Below are 21,720 nucleotides of genomic sequence, written 5' to 3'. Positions count from 1 at the left end.
TACATGCTGTGTTAGATTTGTCTAAACACTATGGGCCCTATTTTAAGAGCGCTAGCACTAAGCGAGCAGAGTCAATGGGCATGGCCATGAAGTTTTGGTATTTCTGTGCAAGCATATGCTAAGTCTAGGCGCAAGCGGGTTTGGCAAAATCGTGCGCGAATGGCGCTAATGGGCTGGGTCAAGTGCAATTTAATTCTGAGGTTCTTCTCCGGTTATTGCAGCATCTCCATCCTATTATATAGTCCATTCCCTCAAACACCAGCGATATAAACAAAGAGCACATTCATAAGAAAATGGTTGCATTAATGGACTGAATTCAATGAATTACAAGAATAGAAATATGGACTTACATTAACTGTGTGTTTGTTAAATGGGACACGCTCCTTTTATACACATGGAAAATGTTAAACTGAAATTACACTACAAACGAAACAAAATCATAAAAAGTGGTCAAAAAAAAAAATCATACCAAATCCAAACCCCACTGGCTCCTTTTGCAGTGACTTAAAAATCATTCTACAAAAACAGGTGGAAAAATACCAATATAAATTTGATCATAAATACAATTGTAAATATAGCTGCAAGCAGCAATGCGGATTCCTCCTCAAAACTGCAAATTATGTAAAAATTGACATGGTAGAGACATGTACTTCACACATGTACACAACATTTCATTAGTTTGTTATTAAACATTGCAAGAGTCATCATATGAACTGGTGATTGAATCAAAGTATCGGTTTTATGACTAGCGGATTTGTGAAGCATTATTTTAGCGTTAGCGATAAATAATAGTAAACTGTAATTCTGTCATCTTTTGACATATCAAGGTGAAATTTAGCACAGTACTTCAGAGTGATGTCATCTTGAAGCCTGATAGGTTGGAAAAAACTTTAGTCAAAATGGCGTTAGATTTTCTGGACATATGGATATTGAGGCAATGTGGACATTTACATAAATGCGCACCTTTCAGCCATTTTGTATCGTATTCATTTTTGCTAAATATCAAATTGAAAGACATGTATCCTACACATACATATTGAGTTTCATGTCAATTGGAGCTATGGTTCAGGAGGAGTAGAGTACTGTAGTTTTGGACAAATTTGTATTGTACAGGAAAATCCATCATGGCGGACTTTATGGGTTCTAGAGGCTTTTTTGTTCCTCGTGAGAAATGAATCATATACACCAGGTGTCAGAAATGTTGGACTTATGGGGTGGAAATGGCATCACTTTGAAAATGGACAAATTGGGTGTGGCCTGTAGCGCCACCTATAGGCTCACGTGGGCCATTTTTGGTGTGGTAGTTACTCGTGGCCTGTAATATCAATGTGCCAAATTTCAAAACTTTTTACCAAGGAGATCTTGAGTTATTGGGCAATTTAGAGCTACAGGAATAATAACAATAAGAAGAATACTAACAAAAACAATAGGTTTCCTCCAACTGGAGGAATCCTAAATATAAACATAATAATAATAATAATTGAAAAATAAGCCAAGACCTATAGATAATTTAACACAAACTTCATATATTTTTGTTTAATAAAACGGATTCAACAGCGATTGAAGGACATAATTTGATGTTCTGTATTTTCAGAGTTTGAACATGAACTTTATGAACAGCTGCTGGTGAAATCTCCAAACTGCAAATGCAGGAACTGAGTTTGGACTTTGCGTTGAGATAAGACGTGGTATTGAAACGTCTTAGCGCAATGACCTATATCTCAGGAAAATAGCTAATTGTGCCACTTAATTTACATTCAATACAACCACAGTTTGTGTGCATACACCCACAGTAGCGCATGCACTCCCACCCACGCCCACTTGCGCTTTGTGCTGGCACGAAAAATGCACTTAGAATTAGTGCTCTCACAAAAATCAGCGAGCTTTGCGCGCTTACGAAAATAGAGCCCTATATGTTATAAGGTAGCATCATTTTGTTGCCTAGCATACATAGTGCCTAAAATTTTGTCTAGGTAGGCAGCTCACTAGGGTTTAGAACTGAGTTCTAATGTGTGTTAACCAACAGCAGTGCTCACTGAGTGCAGTATCTCCAGGAATTTGAGTGAGGTGTTCAGGAAGCAGGTGAGAATTCTCTGTTCAGAGTGATACATTCCCAGTTTCTGCATCCTGAGTAGATACACCACCACCTCCTTGTAGAGCTCCACCAGCCTCTGGAAGACTGCCGGCTCAAACCTGGACCACCAGTTACCTACAGAACCAGAACAATAACAGCAGTTTAGACGGTCAGTGAAATTCACACATGACAGTATAAGCTAACTGCAAATATAAACACAAAGATGGAAGAAAAGATTATCAAGTGTATCGGGTGCATTGGCAGGCCTCTAATGTCAAAGTATATAACTTGTGCAGTGTCATAGCCTAATAAACATTGTGCTTTTTGAAAACACTTTTCTACCTCTCACAGAGGATGGGACGTACCGAGCACTCTGAGCGGAGTGTCTTTCAGGCTGACGACTGCTTTGGCGAAGGGGATGGTAAGTGTGGTATAGTTGTTGGGGTCGCTGAGGAGCGGACACTCCGGCAGTGTGAGGTAGAGTCTCAGAGCCTCGATGTCTGGAGGAGAACTGCTCAATCTGGGGAGGAGATTCTTCTCCAAACTAGCAGCTATCTAGATTAGGAAAGACAAAGCTATCAAATAGCTTCAGAGGACTTGGAACATAGTGCAAGGGTTTATGGTGCTTTTATGAGGTTTAATGCCCTTTTTGGAGCTTGACAGTATAAATCATTATCCACTTTTTTCGTACAGAAAAGAGCAGTTTGGACATTATGCCTGGAAGAAACGGTCATATGGGTTTGGTACATGTGAGGAAAGAACTTTCTTCCTTTTTTGTTCTGAAAATGGCAGTTTGATTGTTTTACGTCCCTTGTATGAATTAAAGCAATCAACTCACAATCTGTGAAACTTGTGGGTAATCGGACTGGATTAGTCTGTGGTAAAGCAGACGAGCCTTGTTTATGTCCACACCTGAGCATTTGCTGTTGGTGCTGTAGTGATCTGGATTACTGCAAAACATAAAACACTCACATTAGTTGAACTGCCATTAGCAGGAGTAATTAACCTTAAAACAAAGAGATACTCAGTCTGAATCACTGAAAATTTGCCTGAATGTTTTAACAGACTTGAACAGGCATCCACTGCAATCTTCAAATCAAATCACCATAAAATTCCTTGTAAGTATAACTTGACCAAAAAAATAAACAAAGACATGTTTCCAATCTGAATCACAAACTGCATCACACCAAATGTGTATTTCGAATATTTAACATTACCTTCCAGACAGAAAGCTTCCGTTAAGACAACTCGCTGAAGAGAACACAAGATCGATCTCACTGTAAGAGACACCAAACACTCCATCAGTTTGTAATTTTTTTCAACGACAAAAATAAAATGCAAAGAGGAAATAAAGGCACTGCTACAGGAATTATTCATTGCTTTTCTAAAAGGCATTATGTCACCAAAACCCAAATAAGGAGTTAAAAATTTCATATATATGTTACTCTAAAAAAATAAAATAAAATGCCCATTTCAGTGTAAAAGCAGTACTTGGTGATCTCTGGCGAGAGCCTGCCATGACCATGACTGAGCCACTTCTGTATAAGGTCAGAGTTGAGTGTGTAGATCTGTCCAGCAGGTCTGGTCACTCTCACATCCTCCGGAGGACTGCCATCCTACAACAATACAGTCATTCAATCATTTAAAGCCAAGCGTACACTAAACAACTTGCAGTCGGTGCCCTGCGACTCACAGAACTGTAGTGTATCAACTACACGACCATTCGTCCCTGATGCATTTTTGATGATCCGATCACAAATGTACACGTGAGACATAACCGTTACACCTGGTTGTCTCTTTTGACCACTTGCGTTTGAATTTCGAGGACAGAGACTCTGATTTCATGAGGACATACAACGATCATTACGTCTGTGTTTTACTGAATGATAATGAAGTGCAAAAAAGTAAAAGACGAGCGCTAAAAACTGGTGCACAGTTTTTCTTAATTATACGCAAACACGGGGGCCTGGGTAACTCAGCGAGTAAAGACGCTGACTAACACCCCTGGAGACACGCGTTCGAATCCAGGGTGTGCTGAGTGACTCCAGCCAGGTCTCCTAAGCAACCAAATTGGTCCGGTTGCTAGGGAGGGTAGAGTCACATAGGGTAACCTCCTCGTGGTCGCTATAATTTGGTTCTCGCTCTCGGTGGGGCGTGTGGTGAGCGTGAAGCCTCTACACACGCTAGGTCTCCGAGGTAACGCACTCAACAAGCCACATGATAAGATGCGCGGATTGACGTCTCAGACGCGGAAGCAACTGAGATTCGTCCTCCGCCACCTGGACTGAGGCGAGTCACTACGCCACCACGGGGACTTAGAGTGCATTGGGAATTGGGCATTCCAAATTGGGGAGAAATCCGCAAACATGACATTTAGAATTCTGAGTTATTTTAGTGCCGTACCTGTAACTGACCTTCTAATGTGCATGCTGCTCATATCGGTGTTCCTATTGTACATGTTCATGCATTAGGTTTTTCACATTTTACGATCGTAAAGTTATTTCCCTTCACGTACGCACGTAACCGGAGAAAACTCAGCCGTAACAGCTGCCTTTAACGAAATGCATCTTATGCATCTTTAAATTAAGATGACAAAATTATTTCACAAAATTGCGCAGTGTATTCTTGATAACATGTTAACAAACATAAAAGAACGGCTCTCCCATTTTTGTGCTTACTGGCTCCATTTGCAAAGGAAAAAAAGAATAAAAACAACGAGTAGGGATATGTGGGTGGTGTTTTATATTCTAATATTTTTTTGTCTCCTGCTTCCTAATACCTTGCCCTCCTCTTGCGCTTTCTCAATATTTAATTGGCTGTGGCACATTGTCGGTCTTTCGCTCATCAGGATGGTGTGCACACCTGACGACAAGACGTTTAGATAATAAGCTGCTTTGAAAACTGTCGTAGCATCTGGGGCTCGTCTTGACATGTAGCAGGAGTGCACACACAACAAGACCGTTCATCGTGATATCCGAGACTTCTCGTCGTAGACCTGTCGCCGACTCAAAACATCAAAGGAGACAAGATTGAGTTCTGTAGTGTATATAAAGAACTTGAAAGCCTCTCACAACCATTAAGTTTAACTCTTGACTTGTACCTGAGGTAAAGCGTAGTGAGCGAAGCTCTGGTCTCCTCCTGCATAGATCTTCTTCACACAGTAACTCTGTTCTGACTCTGAAATAGACAACCCCATCAGATTTGAAACAACACCATAATGTTTTAATAGTGAACAAAGCACTAATATACAAAACAAATTCTCTAATTCCGAATCTTGCTAGTGCAACAAATCACTTTGGGCTTAAAAAGGACTTTATATTTCTTTAAACCTATAAAGCAGTGTGTTTCAAATATGATACACAACGTTTGATGGCTCCTGTTTCCTTCTCTGTTCAAGCTTACAAACCAAACAACATATGGTATGCAAGTTTTACATGTTTATGGCACCACCTAGTGGTTATTTGTGAAAAAAGTGGTTTCAATGTTTACATCGATCTATTTAAAATGGTGTCAGACTAGCGCGCAGAGTGACTTATGTTGGGATAAATGACAGCTTATTTTAATAAAGTAAAAGAGACAGTAATGATTATATTGTTACTGATGTTTTAAAATGAGTATTTGCTGAATATAAGCAACTTGTGCTTGGATCAAATTTTGTATATTATTTGATTGAAAATCCCCCTTTGAAATCCAAGTATCACATAGGATACAAGAGGCTTTTAAGGCATATCTCTTAATCACCATTACATTACATTCATGCCCACCACAATAAATAAATAAATAAATAAATAAATTACAAGCTATTATGATGTCATCTTACCATAAGTTTCTGAGACCCAGCGAAAATAGTTTTACAATTTCCCTTTTTTAAATGTCAATATAGTGTTTGGTGCATAAAATACATATGATAAAAACTGTTTACTGAAAAAAAGAATATTTTATTAATATTGTATTGATGAGCTGAATTGAACTATGATACATTTCAATCCATATTTATAGACCAAAGAGAGGAATTTTCATGGACAAACTCTCAAACATTTGGTAGCTCTGAAAAGCCCAGGAAGTCCTGATAATACCCCCAAATTTACCACTGTAGAAAAACTTAAATATCAAAATGTCCTACACAAAAATGAATTGCTGGGCCTCATGAGGATAATGACTTTTAAAGCCTAATGTATCAAACATGATACATAAAAACAAATGTGCACAGGTTTTCTTTTTTTACGATTTCTTTTTATAGTTTGTCTAACGGTACTAAAAACAATTTTCTGACAGTTTTTTCATATGTCAGGCTTTACAGGGTTAAGAAGAAACTAGTCAACACTGTCCTAATCGGGCCAGTGTGACTCACTGGAGTTGTTATCTCAAGTATGGACTTCTATTTAGAGGTCAACCAATAGTGGATTTTGCCGATACCGATAAATATAGCGGTGGAAAATCCAGATAACGATTAATCGACTAATTTCTTAGTCTTTCCTTACAAAAACGGACACATTGAGGCTACAAGTGTCCAAAATTAATAAAATCCCAGATGTAGTTTATTGTTTAACCAAAATCCCAATAATAACCAGAAAAAATAAAAGATTTGGTGCATAATGTGGGACTTTTAACTATAAACAACCCTGAAGCACACAAGGGACTCTTATTTTGAAATTATGAAGAATCTCTGTTAGAGAGTCCCCATTACAATACTCAACATTTGCCAAATTAAGCCTTTAACAGCCTATATATATATATATATATATATATATATATATATATATATATATATATATATATATATATTCACTATATATGAAGGGTTTAATGAGGAATAAGGTTTATTATAATTTACAAGATATTAAGTTGGAAACACCGATGTGTGTGCTGACGGGGCATTTTTCCATATATTCAGATTTCTTCTATGCATACCTTCGCTTCAATTTACAACACTTGATTATTGAATCAAAATAACAAAATATGCATTGAAGTGAGGATAAAATGTATTTATTAATTACTTATTTCACCTGAAGAGGCCGCTGTTATACTGTAGAACTAAACCATTCTGGAGGTATCAAAAATAAATTTCGTCAACTATCGGCATAGATTTTTGCAGGTGACCGATTGTTCCAAAAAGCAACATTTGGCCCTGATTAATCGGTCAAACAGATATATCAGTCAACCTGTAATTCTGTGTACTTGTCCTGCTGTTAGAAGGGTCTAATGTATAGGTCAACTCACCGATATTCATCGGCATGGGGTCAGTATGTGCTCGCAAGCAGCCCTTCACGGTGGCTGGGCTTGTCCTGTTGCAGGTAGAGCGGGTTCCGAGCTGTCCGTTACCCCCGAGACCAAACGAGTCAATCTTTCCTGATGAGGGGATGAACGCCAAAGTGTGCTGCCTTGCATGCAGGGAAAAACAGAAGCAATTTGTGGTTTTTATGACTCAATTCATAACATTTGTTCTCAGAAATTACTTTTTAGTGGTGCTGTCAGTCGATTATTTTTTTAAAAATCACGATTAATCTAATAATTTTTCATAGTTAATCGTGATTAATCGATGATTTTGAAGGTGCTGAAATTTTAAATAAAACAACAATAATGCTTTTTTAACAATTTCCAAACAAAGCCTTACACAGTATTTAGATAGAAAAGCACTAAAATTGCACCAATTCAAGTAACATTAAACATTTCACAAAGTCTAAGTGGGAGGTTGACTAATTGAAAGAGTTATGCATTCTTAGGTTTATTATTCATTGCAATGCGCATTAAATCTCTTAAATTCTCGTCCTCCACAGACTGTGCATTCACGATTCGTGTCAGGTAGTCAATGTAAGTGTCAAGTGCAGCTTTGAACTCCACTTTAAACACGCTTGAAAACAATGCTTCATTTTGTGTTTTCGTAATACTTAAGACTTCAAATATGGATAGTTTGATACATACCTACCACAAGCTATCTGTGCAACCACATTTCCCATGAGTTCAAACACCTTCCTGGGGTTCACCTCATGGTTTGTAGTGTTATGTCCCAGCTGGCCGTACCCTCCAGCTCCAAATGTAAACACACCGCCTTCCTAAAAAAAAAATTAGTAACAAAAATTACATTATGCCATTTTATTAAAGTAAAAAAGCCATGAAAGGCGGCACATTTATAGTCGTTTACAACAGCTTTAAACTTTAGCTGCGGATATGAGAATTAACCGAATTTAGACCCCATTTACACCTGGTATTAGGATGCATTTTGGGTGATCCGATCACATGTGGTCCCTAAATACAGGTCTAAAAGGAGTCTAAAACCTTTGGTGATCTGATCACAAAAACCACAAATGAATGTGGTCAAAAAACGCATGTGACCACATCGTATTTGAGGTGTAAAGGCTAATCCGTCCTGAATGCTTCCCGGACAGCAGTGAAGCACCACCCCTCACCTGTCAATCAACCACTGCGCTAAAACAGCAGTTTACACTTTACCAGTTACAAGCAGCTTAAAAATGAAAAAAAAACACAAATCTGGAAATTCAAAAAAGCGGATACATACACAAGCACGAGAACTTCATAGATCTTCTCCAGTGTGTCTGATATCAACATGCACGGACACCGATGACAAGCACGAACATCTGAAGCTCAGGTTAACACAGAAAATCCACTGAAATAACAGATAATTCTGCTTGAAATGTTGTGTTCGTGCTTAGATTAACCTTTTAAGCTCTGTGGGAGTTTTAAAGATTTCCTGTTTCAGTGGCATACCCAAAATTAAAGACTCTGAAAAAAAAAACAAGGTGGGTCAAGTATTTGGTATCACTGTAAAGAAAACTTTTAAATTTTTTAATGATATAGATTATGATACATTCTGAGACTTTCAGCCTAAGAAACTGCTGAAAAATCACAAACAAATTGAGCCAAAAATTTAGTTTTTCCCCTCTTATTTTTCTAATTTTACATTATATATCTCTGGGTACAAATAAGGTGGCTCCAAAAAACTGCTTTTGTTTTGTTCCCAATCATGTCAACTGAGAAATTTTGTGTTGATACGACAAAGCAATCAAAAGTAGCATTACAAAAATAATTGATCATAGTGTCCAAAAGCCTCTCCAAACAAATAAAACATAATAATTGTACATAAGAACTAATTACACATGCAAACACAACAATAACTAAAGGTTTGAATAGCATGCAGACATGATTTTAGTAATGAGATTTCACAGAATGAGTTTCATTCTGTGTCATTTGAGTCATCATTGAGTCTGTGTCATGTATTTGGCACCATCTCCTGGTGGCCATATGTAACATTGTGCTTCGTGTGGATTATCTAATGATCTATGCATCCGATTACCTTGTGTGTGGGCTTGTTTGAAAGATAATCACCTCCTCTAAGCAATGATATGTGACATTTTATGTATTGTTTATACTTTGTGAAGATATAAGCGAAAACGTGGCATACAAGCAACACCAACATAATTGTCAAAGACATATAATTATAGTTGATTTCTACTTTTTGAGAGCTTTCCAACAACATATGACACATTGCTAATTGAGGAGTTTAATGTTTTTACTGATTGCAATAATATATACAGTGCAATTTTTATTATTTTTATAAATTATCCAGATGGAACACTTCTGATTTATCTGCAAAATTAAAAAAAATAAATAAAAAAAAAATAAAAAAAAGTTTTGATCATTATGCCTACATGCATTGGAAAGTAGTGCTTCTAAGCTTTCAAACGATATCTATTTTGTGTTGAACAAGACTATATTTATTAATATTTTCTCGTCCAAGCTTAAAGGGTTACATTTCAACCGCATCTGGGAGAAACAGCATGCCGTTTTGTGCTTTCTTTGTCTTTTTTACTTTGTTGTGCTTTAATGTCATGCAACACACTGACATTGTGACTGATGTATGTCGTCATGAAATCAGAGACCCTCCCCTCCAAATTGGAACACAAGTGGTCACTGGAGATGCATTTATGCAACCAGGTGTAAACAGCGATGTGTTTCGTCTGACCACATGTGATCGGATCACCTGAGATGCATCTTAATACCAGGTGTAAACGAGGTCTTAGAGTTGTAACTATTTTGCAACCGTGATTATACAATGGTTAAGAGCCTATCGACATCTTTTGCCCATTGTAAAATCACTGTAACGCATGGACTTGAGCAGCTCTTTGCTTTATTTCAGATCCTTCAACATATTAAAACAAATACTGCCACAATCAAACAATACATACCTTCGTCAGGGCTGCCGTGTGGTCCTCTCCGCAGCAAACATACACGACCCGTTGGGACCTGAGAGTCTTCAGTAAGGCAGGGAAATAGCGATCTAAAGAACAGCATGCATCCCACATTCAAAATCATTAAACCTGAAGAAACTGAACTGAATGACTAAAGTCGTTCTTTTACCATCATTGTCATTGAGGCCCAGCTGGCCGAACTTGTTTCGTCCCCAGCCGAAAACGGCTCCAGACAGCGTGAGCCCAAAGCTGTGCGCCCCGCCTGCAGATATCTGTCTGAATGGAACCCCCTGTAAAGACTGAATGACTTGTGGGGTCGAGACACAAGCTCCCTGTGTCCCAAGACCCAGCTGGCCATATTTATTTTGGCCCCAGGAGAAAATCTGTCCTCCTAAAATAAGTATTTGGGAATAATGTGGCATAGTTAGGGCAAACATGACATCAGATTCTGGAACAATAGTAATGTTTCATATACATTAAAGGCTGATTCACACTGTCCCAACCAATGCCAACAGGGTTAACACACTGATCCAACAAAACCCAACAACCGTTGAAAGTTGCCATTTGTTACGGCAGTGTCACATAGCCTTATAATATACAAAAATACTGAGTTGAATAAGAAACAAACCTCTGGCTAAAGCAAGAGAATGCCAATATCCACAGGCCACCTGGGTAATGTGCACCTCTGTTAAACATTTGACAGTTCTGAGGTAAAAAAAAAAAAAAAAAAAAAAAAAAGAGGCAATTTTAATGATCAACAGAAATTCAGTGGTTAAGCCGTGCTAGTAAGTTACTGTGGACTATGATTTATCAACTTATAACATTTGCCTACACTGGATTTCTAGGTGCACATAAGGGTCAGAAAATAATGAGGGTTCAGAGCAAAAATGCCACAGTTTTTAACAGAATACCCCAGATATACTCATAAGTAGGAGGCAAAACTTTCTTTCTGTTATCGGCCTCTATTCACAATATATGACGATGGAAACACTGTGTATTTTTCTTTGTATGCCCTAAGCATTGATTTTTTTTTTTTTTTCTTTTTCTCCCAATTTGGAATGCCCAATTCCCAATGCGCTCTAAGTCCTCGTGGTGGCATAGTGATTCGCCTCAATCCGGGTGGCGGAGGACGAATCCCAGTTGCCTCCGCGTCTGAGATAGTCAACCCGCGCATCTTATAACGTGGTTTGTTGAGCGCGTTGCCACGGAGACATAGCGCGTGTGGAGGCTTCACGCCATCCACCGCGGCAACCACGCTCAATTCACCATGCGCCCCACCGGGAACAAACCACATTATAGCGACCACGAGGAGGTTACCCCATGTGACTCTACCCTCCCTAGCAACCGGGCCAATTTGGTTGCTTAGGAGACCTGGCTGGAGTCACTCAGCACGCCCTGGATTTGAACTCACGACTCCAGGGGTGATAGTCAGCATCAATACTCGCTGAGCTACCCAGGCCCCACTTCCATTGCAAATTTGATTTTTGATTTTTTTTTTTTTTTACAGAAAAAGTGGGGGCGAGCCGAAATGATTTTTGTGGTAATCAATTTTATGCCACAAAAGCTGTCGATTGAGCTTAACTTCCATTGAACCCGGAACAATATTCCTTTAAGATACTGTAGTGACCATTTCAATTCATTTATTCAATTGAAGCATATGACATAAATGGATGAAACGCTGCGTGTAATGTGGTAGAAAAATAATGCCCTCATAAAGGTGAACAATGCCACTGAAAATACATTTATCGGTACACATTTCAGAGCAAAACAATACTATTGCAGCATTCAGTGGGTAATTGCTGTTACATTAGGAGTTGCAGATTCTTTACCTGGGTACACGGACACACTCTTCTATATTTGTGAGGCCAAGCTGCCCGTCTGAGCCCAGACCCCATGCAAACACTTGCCCTTTATCATTCAGAGCGAGTGTATGAGCCTCACCGCAAGACACGGCCACAATGATCTGAGCATCCAGAGCCACTACCTGCTCTAGAGAGAGGAAAAATACATAAGAAACAATCAAACTTTTGGCCCAGTGAATTACACAACTGCCCTACATGGAATCCTGGCCAATATATTGTATTTGTTTTTCATTGTACTGCCTCAGCTACAGCAACATTCATATATTAACTGCACAGTATTACCATAATAGTATAGTTATAGTCTTTGTTATTTGTATTGGTTTTGGCAATCCTGTTTGTAAAAGTCATGCCAATATAACATTTTGAAAATAGTAAAACACCCTGACTTACATAACTGATTTTCAGTGCAACATGCAACATGTTTCAGATGTAATGGTCTCTATCCATTGTGTATAGTCATACTTGACACATCTTGGTCGTTGTGTAAGAGGTCATTTGATTTCTGGAAGGAACTGACAGTGTTTGTAGCCCTTTAGAACAACAGTCAATGTCACACTGACCAGACTGCATGTATCTCTGTGAAATGGAGTAGAAATATGTTGCTCAATGGCTGTGCCATTGGTACAAACCAATTTTGTTGGTGCCAGATGGGCTGGTTTGAGCATTTCTGTAACTGCTGATCTCCTGGGATTTTCACACACAACAGTCTCTAGACTTTACTCAGAATGATGCCAAAAACACAAAACATCCAGTGAGCGGCAGTTCTGTGGATGGAAACGCCTTGTTGATGAGAGAGATCAACAGAGAATGGCCAGACTGGTTCAAACTGACAAAGTCTACGGTAACTCAGATAACCACTCTGTAGAATTGTGGTGAGAAGAATATCATCTCAGAATGCTATCCTGAGATGCGGGTTGGCGCTGTTTTGGCGGCACGAGGGGCACCTACAAAATATTTGGCAGGTGGTTTTAATGTTGTGGCTGATTGGTATATATGTGTATAAATATATAACTGATGGCTTTTGGTCTATCCTTTTTGTCAGATTTGACTTTTCTGGCAGTCTAATTTAGTTTATGTAAATTAAACGAATATTCCAGGTTCAATTCAATTTAAGCTTAATTGACAGACTTTGTGGCATAATGTTGTTTACCACAAAAAAATAACTTCAACATCCTTGTTTTCTTTATTAAAAAATAAATTTAAAAAAAATCGAGGTTGCAGTGAGACACATACAATGGAAGTGAATGGGGCCAATTTTTGGAGAATTTAAAAGGCAGAAATTTGAAACGTATAATTTTATAAAAGCACTTACATTAGGGGTCCTGGGTAGCGCAGTGTGTAAAGACGCTGACTACCACCCCTGGAGTTGCAAGTTCAAATCCAGGGCGTGCCGAGTGACTCCGGCCAGGTCTCCTAAGCAACCAATTGGCCGGTTGCTAGGGTGGGTAGAGTCACGTTAGGTTAACCTCCTCGTGGTCGCCATAATGTGATTCTCGCTCTTGGAGGGGCACGTGGTGAGTTGTGCGTGGATGCCACAGAGAATAGCATGAAGCCTCCACACAAGCCTCTCAGCGGTAACGCGCTCAACAAGCCACGTGATAAGCTGTGCGGATTGACAGTCTCAGACGTGGAGGCAATGTTGTCTCCTGTTGTGTGCATCATGTGGTGTTTGCCTCGCGATGTACGCTCAGGCTTTGTCTAGGTGATGCTGAGTGTTGGAGTGTACGCTGGTGTGTCTGACTGACGCTGCTCCCCGGCTTGATCCTTTTAAACTTCTAAATTAGTTCTGGTCTGGTCTTTGTTCAGTTTCATGCGGCATTTATATAATATTTCGGAGAAACCCTATTTGGAAGATCAGCTGCTAGTTGCGGGGAGCGCCTGAACTACCTGCCTGCTTTCATCCACTAAAACTCCAGCTTACCTCGGGTGAGGTTCGGCACTCGCTTGCTTGTGTTTGTTGGACTTGTGGCGGCCTAGGATTGACCGCTCTCGGCTGGATGATCAGCTGCTTGTCTTGGGGAGCACCTGAACGACCTGCCGCCTGCCTACCTGCCTGCCATCCACTAAAACATCGGCTTACCTCGGGTGAGGCTCGGCACTCGCTGCCTTGTGTTTGGATGGACTGGACTGGACTTGCGGTGGCCTGGGAATTCGCTTGACTTTTTATTTGTGACTGGAACATGGTTGAAACTGGATGAATTATCATCTCTTGGTGAACATTCTCCACCGGATTGTGCTCTTTTTTTTTTAGCACTCCAAGACTTTCTGGTCATGGTGGGGGTGTTGCTACAAAAAATTACATACAGATGTGTATTCCAGTTTTGAGGTACAGTTAATGAGAATCAACATGGGGGTCCTGTTTATGTGCACTGGTTTACAGGCCTCCGAAATTTAACAAGGACTTCATTCAGCAATTCTCTAAGTTCCTCTCTTATATTGTGTCTCGCTGTGATAGACTGTTGATTCTAGGAGACTTTAATATTCACCTTTGCTGTCCGTCTAATCCTTTGGTGAAAGAGTTTTTATGCCTCGTTGAATCTTTAAATCTATCACAATTAGTTTTTAGTCCTACTCATAATTTGGGGCACATACTGGATCTGATGTTGTCACATGGTTTTCCTGTAACAAATCTGAGAGTGATTGATGCTGCTAGTCTTTGAGATCAAGGCTTCCATTAAGCCATCAACGTATGATCCCCCTCTGATTTGTTCACCAACAGATTCGCTAACTTGTTTTCATCCAGTTACCTCTGCTCAGCTAGCTGATATTGTTGCAAAGGCTAAATGCTCCAGCTGTGAGTCCGATGTCATTTCAACTTGTCTTTTCAAGGAAGTGTTTGTAACCTTGAGACCGGCTGTAACAGCCATTATTAACAATCAATCATAGTATTCCATTACATCGGTTGGAAAAGGTGGTGGGTATTCATTGTGTTGCCCTGCAGTGGTTGGCCTCTTACCTCAAAGATAGAATCTTCTCAGTGAGCATTGGGAAATTTTCTTCTTCGTCGGTTAACCTATTATGCGGTGTGCCACAAGGGTCCATTTTAGGCCCTCTTCTCTTTTCACTTTATATGCTCCCCTTGGGTGCCATTTTTAAGAAATATAAGATCTCCTACCACTGCTATGCTGACGATACACAATTTTATCTGCCAGCTAAAACTGACAGAAGTTATCCTTTGGACGCACTGTTTTGAGGAGATCAAATGTTGGATGGCTAATAACTTTTTGCAATTAAACGAAAGCAAAAGCGAAATTCAGATTTTAGGCCCCTCCAGGTCTCCATCTGTTTTTAATTTAGGTTCTCTTTCTGCCAGTGTTCAACCTCATGTAAGAAATCTTGGGGTTACATTTGATTCGTCACTAAATTTTGAGAAACAAATCAGTACAGTGGTAAAGAGCGGTTTCTTTCATCTGAGATCGGTTGCGAAATTAAAACAGTTTCTACCCCCGAAAGATTTGGAGACTGTAATCCACGCTCTCATAACATCACACCTGGACTACTGTAATTCCCTATACTGTGGCCTGCCTCAAATTGCGATCTCTCGCCTGCAAATTGTCCAAAATGCTGCAGCGAGACTTCTTAGCGGAACAAAAAAAGAGGGATCACATTTCTCCCATTTTAGCGATTTTACATTGGCTTCCTGTAAAGCTTAGAATCGATTTTAAAATTGCTGTTTTTGTGTACAAGGCTTTATCTGGTGTCGCACCAAAATACATTAGTGACCTTCTGATTCCTTACTCTCCCCAAAGAGCACTTAGGTCCTCTTCTCTTAACTGTCCCATGTTGTCGCTGTAAAACTAAGGGTGGTCGGGCCTTCCCTGCTGCAGCACCTAAACTTTGGAACAGTCTGCCTGTAAATGTGAGGTTTGCTCCTTCACTAGCCACTTTTAAATCTGCTCTTAAATCTTATTTGTTCTCTCTGGCTTTTGATTAAGATTAGTTTAAGTGTTTTATGTTGAAGTTTTCTGATTGTATTTTTTAATTTATTTAATGCAGTTTGTACGCTGCATGTTTTCTTTTAATGCTTTCTTTTTATATGTTCAACGTTTTATTGTACAGCACTTTGGCGCAACTCTGTTACTTTTAAATGTGCTATAGAAATACATTATGACTTGACTTGACTTGACTTGAGATTCGTCCTCCACCACCCGGATTGAGGCAAGTCACTACGCCACCACGAGGACTAGGAATTGGGCATTCCAATTTGGGGAGAAAATCCCAAAAAAATAAAATAAAAAATAAAAAGCACTTACATTAATTATTCTGTTAAAACCTTATTTCCTGAGCTGTTAATTGCTGTTTTTATGGTCATTTTAGAGTTTATGGTTGTAAAATTGGCTATAACTTTCCACAGATGCGGTTAGTAAGTGATTTTATCACACTAAAATCATGTTAACACATACATTGTTTACGTCTTGAGTCTATACTTTTGAAACAGTAAGCATTTTGATGTTTACAAATTGGCCCCTTTCACTTCCATTGTAAGTGTCTCACTGTAACACAGATTTTGTCTTTTTTTTTTTTAAAGAAAAGGAGAGACGATTAATTTTTGTGGTAATCAACGTTATGCCACAAATGCTGTTGGTTGATCTTAACTTGTATTGAATACGAAATATTCCTTTAAGCCGTAATAGAAAGTCATTTCATAGGCGGAGCAAGTCATTACGTTTTGATTAAAGCAATATTAAGGAAGTAATAAATATGGTCAATTTATGGTTTTATGTTGACTTAATATCAATTTAATCTTCCTGTAACAGGTGATCCCAAACTGACTGGTCATTAAATTAAAAGCCAAGCAACACATTGTTTTTTTAATACTAGTACAATGTTTGACCCAAATCTCGCTCTGGCCCTACCTGGTTTCTTGCGAGCTTTCTCATGCCCGAGCTGGCCCAGGTCATTGCATCCGCAGGTGTACACAGTTCCATCTTCCAGCAGAAAGACTGTATGACGTCTGCCACACCCCAAATCACGTAAACGCTTGCCCTCGAAGAACTCACACTTCCGCGGCTCCAGCACTATCTCCTCATCTATACCACCCAGACCGAGCTGCCCATACGAGGCATTACCCCAGCACAGCATGACGACAGGCCTGTATGGCCACTCTTTTGTACACGAAGATTTACAGGTTCAACAGCTTTACATACACACCTATTCAGGTCAAAGCAAAACACTTTAATACACAAGCAACTAGATGCACTTTTTCAACTGGCATTAGTTATAAAATGTCAAACAAACATTTAAAGACCCCATGAAATCAAAATCAGATTTTTTTGGCTTTTAGTCCATGCATGTTAGGTCTGAGGTCATCTATATTCTAGAGTATAAATAAAAGTTGACCAACTCATTTTTAGCAGATGTAAGGCTTTAAAATGTACAGTCTTTCCCTATAAAAACAGACTAAAAATATTGATGACTCATCTTGCACTCATGGGCGTGTCCAAATTTTGTTCAATAAAACACTCCCTCCTATTAATAGCAGCCTCTGACTAGTAACGGGCTGTCATGTAAACTAGGGCTGCAACTAACGATTATTTTGATAATCGACTAATCTAGCAATTATTCGACCATCCGGTCGATTATTGCAACGATTAATCGTTAGCTCTTAACCAACTATTCAGCTTGTGCCTGGACTTAAAAGGTTGTATTAAACATGTTTATTAACAATAAAGAGGACAAAATCATCTTTTAAAAATACCTCTAAATAACTTTCACTGAATTAAAAAAAATACTTGAATACTTGAATTTGTATCAAGTTTAATTAATTAAAAAATGTATTGCAAAAAAATAAAAAATCCTATTATCATCAAGCGTTTTTGTTTTGTTTTCCATTTAAAATGATCTAAAAATCCTTAAAACAAGAACTAAAAAAATCCTTAAAACAAGATACATTTACTTGAGAAGAAACATAAGATATTTAGACTTGCTTTCAGATAATGTATCTTGAATATAAGTGTATTTTTTCACTTGTTCATCACTTCTGCCAGTGCAGTAAAAACAAAATATACTTTATATTTTAAAGTCTTAATATCTTATATGATGCTTTTCAGGTAAATGTATCTTGTTTTAAGGATTTTTAGATATGTTAAACATTATATTCAACATTCTCAGATAACAATTTTTTTTCTGCAGTATAGCTCCTAAAGTAAATGTACGTAAGGAGTTTTAGATATTTATATTGGAAAATGAACCAAAAAAGACAAATAAAAAAAAACTATTTTGCATTGTATAATGGGCTAAGACTACACTCTCACCTTTTTGTTAACTTAGATCCATCTTTAACTCACACAAGAACAAAAAAAATCTTAATAGAGCTGCATATCGCCGATTTTCTTTACAATAAGATACACACCATGACACATACAGTATAATATTATTCACTACGTCGCGAGCCATCATGTTATAATCTAGCTGCAGCTAGCGGGTGCGAGGGATGAACGTCTCCGCGCGAGAGGGTTTATCAGCCGGGAGACGTTTGAAACTCGCTGTTTTTCACGCGACACATAAGCGGCTCTGACCGCACAGAGACATACCAGTTTCAGAGTTTGAGCTTATTTACACAACCGCTTCCTTATTATTTTAACTTATAATAAAGGATGCATTTAAGATATAACGCCAGGATGCTTCCTATTTGATGCTCTGGCAGGTACGTTTTGCGCAAGCGGAACGTCAGGTACGGCTCTGCTTTATTTTACGTCAGGACGTCACTGCTTCTGTATTTACTTATTTTGTATTTTTGTACCATAATTCCCTCACCTTTAAGGCTGTTTGTAAGATTTAGAGTACGTCTGGACCGTTAGCTGCGTTTTCTTCCTCTCTTCATTCAGGTGCGAGTGGCAGTGCTGCTCTCGCGCATCATCATTAGTGTTTCAAATGATGTCATTGCTTTAAATGAGATCAAACGACTATTCGACAATTACATGTTTTCTTGTCGACGTTGTCAATAATGTCAACTAATCGTTTCAGCACTAATGCAAACTGACAACTACTGGTAAATTAAAAACTGGACATGTATTTCTACATGTCCAAACCCAACTTCCTGTTTTCAAATGGAAATATTCGGTCATACTTCATCCGGGGATGTAGGTATTGACCTGTGAATATATGATGTAATAACAACAACCGCAAAAATAATCCACTCTGGTTTTGTTAAACAACACCATTTTAGCACAAGGAACAACTTTCTTGGAATATATACAGTATCACTTATAAGAGCCGCCTGACTCGCGGTTCTCCGCTGTTCTTTAAAATCCAGCAATTTGAACGGGATTTATGGGAATTATGGGATTGTAATGTGTCCAGTCGATCACTCTTCAGAATCTCACCAGAAATAGTAGGTCATCCGCGTAGTTGTCGCTTATCGCTTCATGAATACTGAGGATTTGACATACTACTACAATTGCATACTGTTTTTGGCATACTATCTAGTAGGGAAGTAGAGGTCAACGATAGTGGATTTTGACGATACCGATAACTAAGGTGGTGGGAAAGGCCGATAAACGATTAATCGGCAGATAGTTTTTAAAATCGATTTACAGTATGTAAAACTGTAATAAAAAAAAATAAAATTCTTTACTATGGCGGTCAAAGCCAAAGAGTTTTTTTGTTCAACACAAAATCCCAATAGTAACCAGAAAAATTAAGATTTGGTGCATAGCGCAGGACGATTATTTTGAAATGGCGAAATTACGAAAAAGCTAACAGGAACCATCAACATAGATATTTGCAGATAACCGATAGTTCCAAAAAGCAACTATCGACACCGATTAATCGGTAAAACCGATATATCGGTCAACCTCTATAGGAAAGTATGGCTATTTGGATGCAGCGGAAAACTACTCTTGACAAAACATTTCATGGGGTCTTTAATGAACTGACACTGGTGGTAAAATTTATCACACAAGCATTTAACAAAATGAATGTAATACAAGTTATTTTTCAGTAACGGAGGTCCAAAATGTCATATTGTCTGCACTTACCAGTTCTGCTTAAATTAACAGGTTTAACATGAATACTAAAACAATATACCTCAAAGTAATTCAGATGGCTCATAGGACTGACAAGGAATATTACAGGTTTAATAATTGTTTGTAATCACTGGGTTACAAAAATGACTAGGCTAATAGCCTTCAGAGTCAGTTTAAATACATGAAGTGAATCAGCTCTAGAAAGCTCCAGTTTGTTGGAGGTGTGTTCAGTAAGTACAGTTATTGCATATTACACACACAGCTGACAGTCAAAGACTATTAATATAAATTAGAAGTGAACGTGAGTTATGATCCCACCTGAATAAAAATATCTCATGTTAAATATCAAACTTCAGGCCCAGTGACTCATATTTAGATTTAAATGCCCTAATCACATACACTGAGGTCAGTTATTATGACGTGTAAAACATTTACATTTAAAATGACCGTTAAAACAGTTGGAATTTAAATACAGTTTGGAGGGAATGTCCACTCACACCACTCTAAAAGAACACGATTACACACACTGACACACCTATAAACAACAGCGCTATGACAGCAGCATGCGTGTAAGTCAGTCAGTCAGTCAGTCAGTCATGCATCTGTCTCTTTCTATCTTACCTGTTGATAAGTGAGATCAGAGTTCGTGTGAACGTGTCCAGCACAGGTTTAAGTGTTTACTGTGACATGTGAGGTGATGCAGTTCTGTAATGTCGTTATAGCCCAAAAGAGCGCCAGCATCAGGGCGCGCTTAAATACACACAGAGAGGAATGAACACGAAGCGACTGTAATCTTCTAGAGCGTTTTCTACAGACCGGATATGACGGTGGGGGTGTGTGAGGAGTTCCTGCGGGACGCACAGTAAACAAAATAAAACAAATTAAAAGCAATAAATAAATAAATAAAACAAATATTATTAAAGATTAATCACAACTAAAAAAATTCACGTCAAAATACTCATTCAGTTTTAATATGCTGTTCTGATTGCAAATAATATTATTTACTTTAAGTCTCGAGATAATTTTCGATTGAATTTGTGATGTTGTCTGAATGCGTTTCGTTCACTATAAAACATGTAGTGGAGACGTTTATTATTATTTTAAATGTTTTTATAAAATCTAATGGATGAGGACATTTTACCTGCTAATCACAAGCTAGCTAACTCGCACGATCATTTTTCAAAATAAAAGCTCCCAGACAGCACCATTATTCATAAGTGAAAAATTATGACAAAATTTGAGAGAATGAAAAGTTATTGCAGTTTTAGTCTTAAGAGACAAAAGTCATAAAATATGATTTTATTGTCACTATTAGGTTAGCTAAGCACATCAGTTTTTCCAGCTTAATTTTTTTGTGCCCCATTTAATGAAAATTCTCTCATTTCCTCACCCTCATGCCATCCCAGATGTGTATGACTTTCTTCTGCTGAACACAAATGAAGATTTTTAGAATATTTCAACTCTGTAGGTCCATACAATATAAGTGAATGGTGATCTGACCTTTGTAGCTCCAAAAATCACATTAAAAAAACCCCATAAAACTAATCTATAAGACTCCAGTGATTAAATCTATACCTTCAGAAGCAATATGATAGGTGTGGGTGAGAAAC

General features: G+C 38.4%; 1 protein-coding gene across 5 annotated transcripts in view; it reads right to left on the bottom strand.

Moving 5' to 3' along the window:
* Positions 1 to 20,925, bottom strand: part of LOC127411921 (probable E3 ubiquitin-protein ligase HERC4) — a 32,137-nt gene extending 11,212 nt beyond the window's left edge. For all 5 annotated transcript variants that reach the window (XR_007892363.1, XR_007892364.1, XM_051647828.1 and 2 more), the window contains exons 1-14: positions 20,732 to 20,925; positions 17,000 to 17,294; positions 12,111 to 12,270; positions 10,910 to 10,986; positions 10,451 to 10,672; positions 10,279 to 10,370; positions 7,997 to 8,127; positions 7,295 to 7,455; positions 5,175 to 5,251; positions 3,566 to 3,690; positions 3,292 to 3,351; positions 2,913 to 3,024; positions 2,440 to 2,629; positions 2,037 to 2,209 (exon numbers count right to left, since the gene is read on the bottom strand). Coding sequence is in view for 3 of the 5 variants with exons in the window: in XM_051647828.1 (XP_051503788.1) it covers positions 2,037 to 2,209; positions 2,440 to 2,629; positions 2,913 to 3,024; positions 3,292 to 3,351; positions 3,566 to 3,690; positions 5,175 to 5,251; positions 7,295 to 7,455; positions 7,997 to 8,127; positions 10,279 to 10,370; positions 10,451 to 10,672; positions 10,910 to 10,986; positions 12,111 to 12,270; positions 17,000 to 17,225 (1,806 nt within the window). In the remaining 2 variants the exon portion in view is untranslated. The remainder of the gene's footprint in view (positions 1 to 2,036; positions 2,210 to 2,439; positions 2,630 to 2,912; positions 3,025 to 3,291; positions 3,352 to 3,565; positions 3,691 to 5,174; positions 5,252 to 7,294; positions 7,456 to 7,996; positions 8,128 to 10,278; positions 10,371 to 10,450; positions 10,673 to 10,909; positions 10,987 to 12,110; positions 12,271 to 16,999; positions 17,295 to 20,731) is intronic.
* Between the last annotated feature and the right edge of the window lie 795 nt (positions 20,926 to 21,720).

The sequence above is a fragment of the Myxocyprinus asiaticus genome, chromosome 21 (assembly GCF_019703515.2).
Source record: "Myxocyprinus asiaticus isolate MX2 ecotype Aquarium Trade chromosome 21, UBuf_Myxa_2, whole genome shotgun sequence".
NCBI lineage: Eukaryota > Metazoa > Chordata > Actinopteri > Cypriniformes > Catostomidae > Myxocyprinus > Myxocyprinus asiaticus.
The sequence above is the reverse complement of the archived record's forward strand: the minus strand, read 5'-3'. Positions and strand labels throughout refer to the sequence as shown.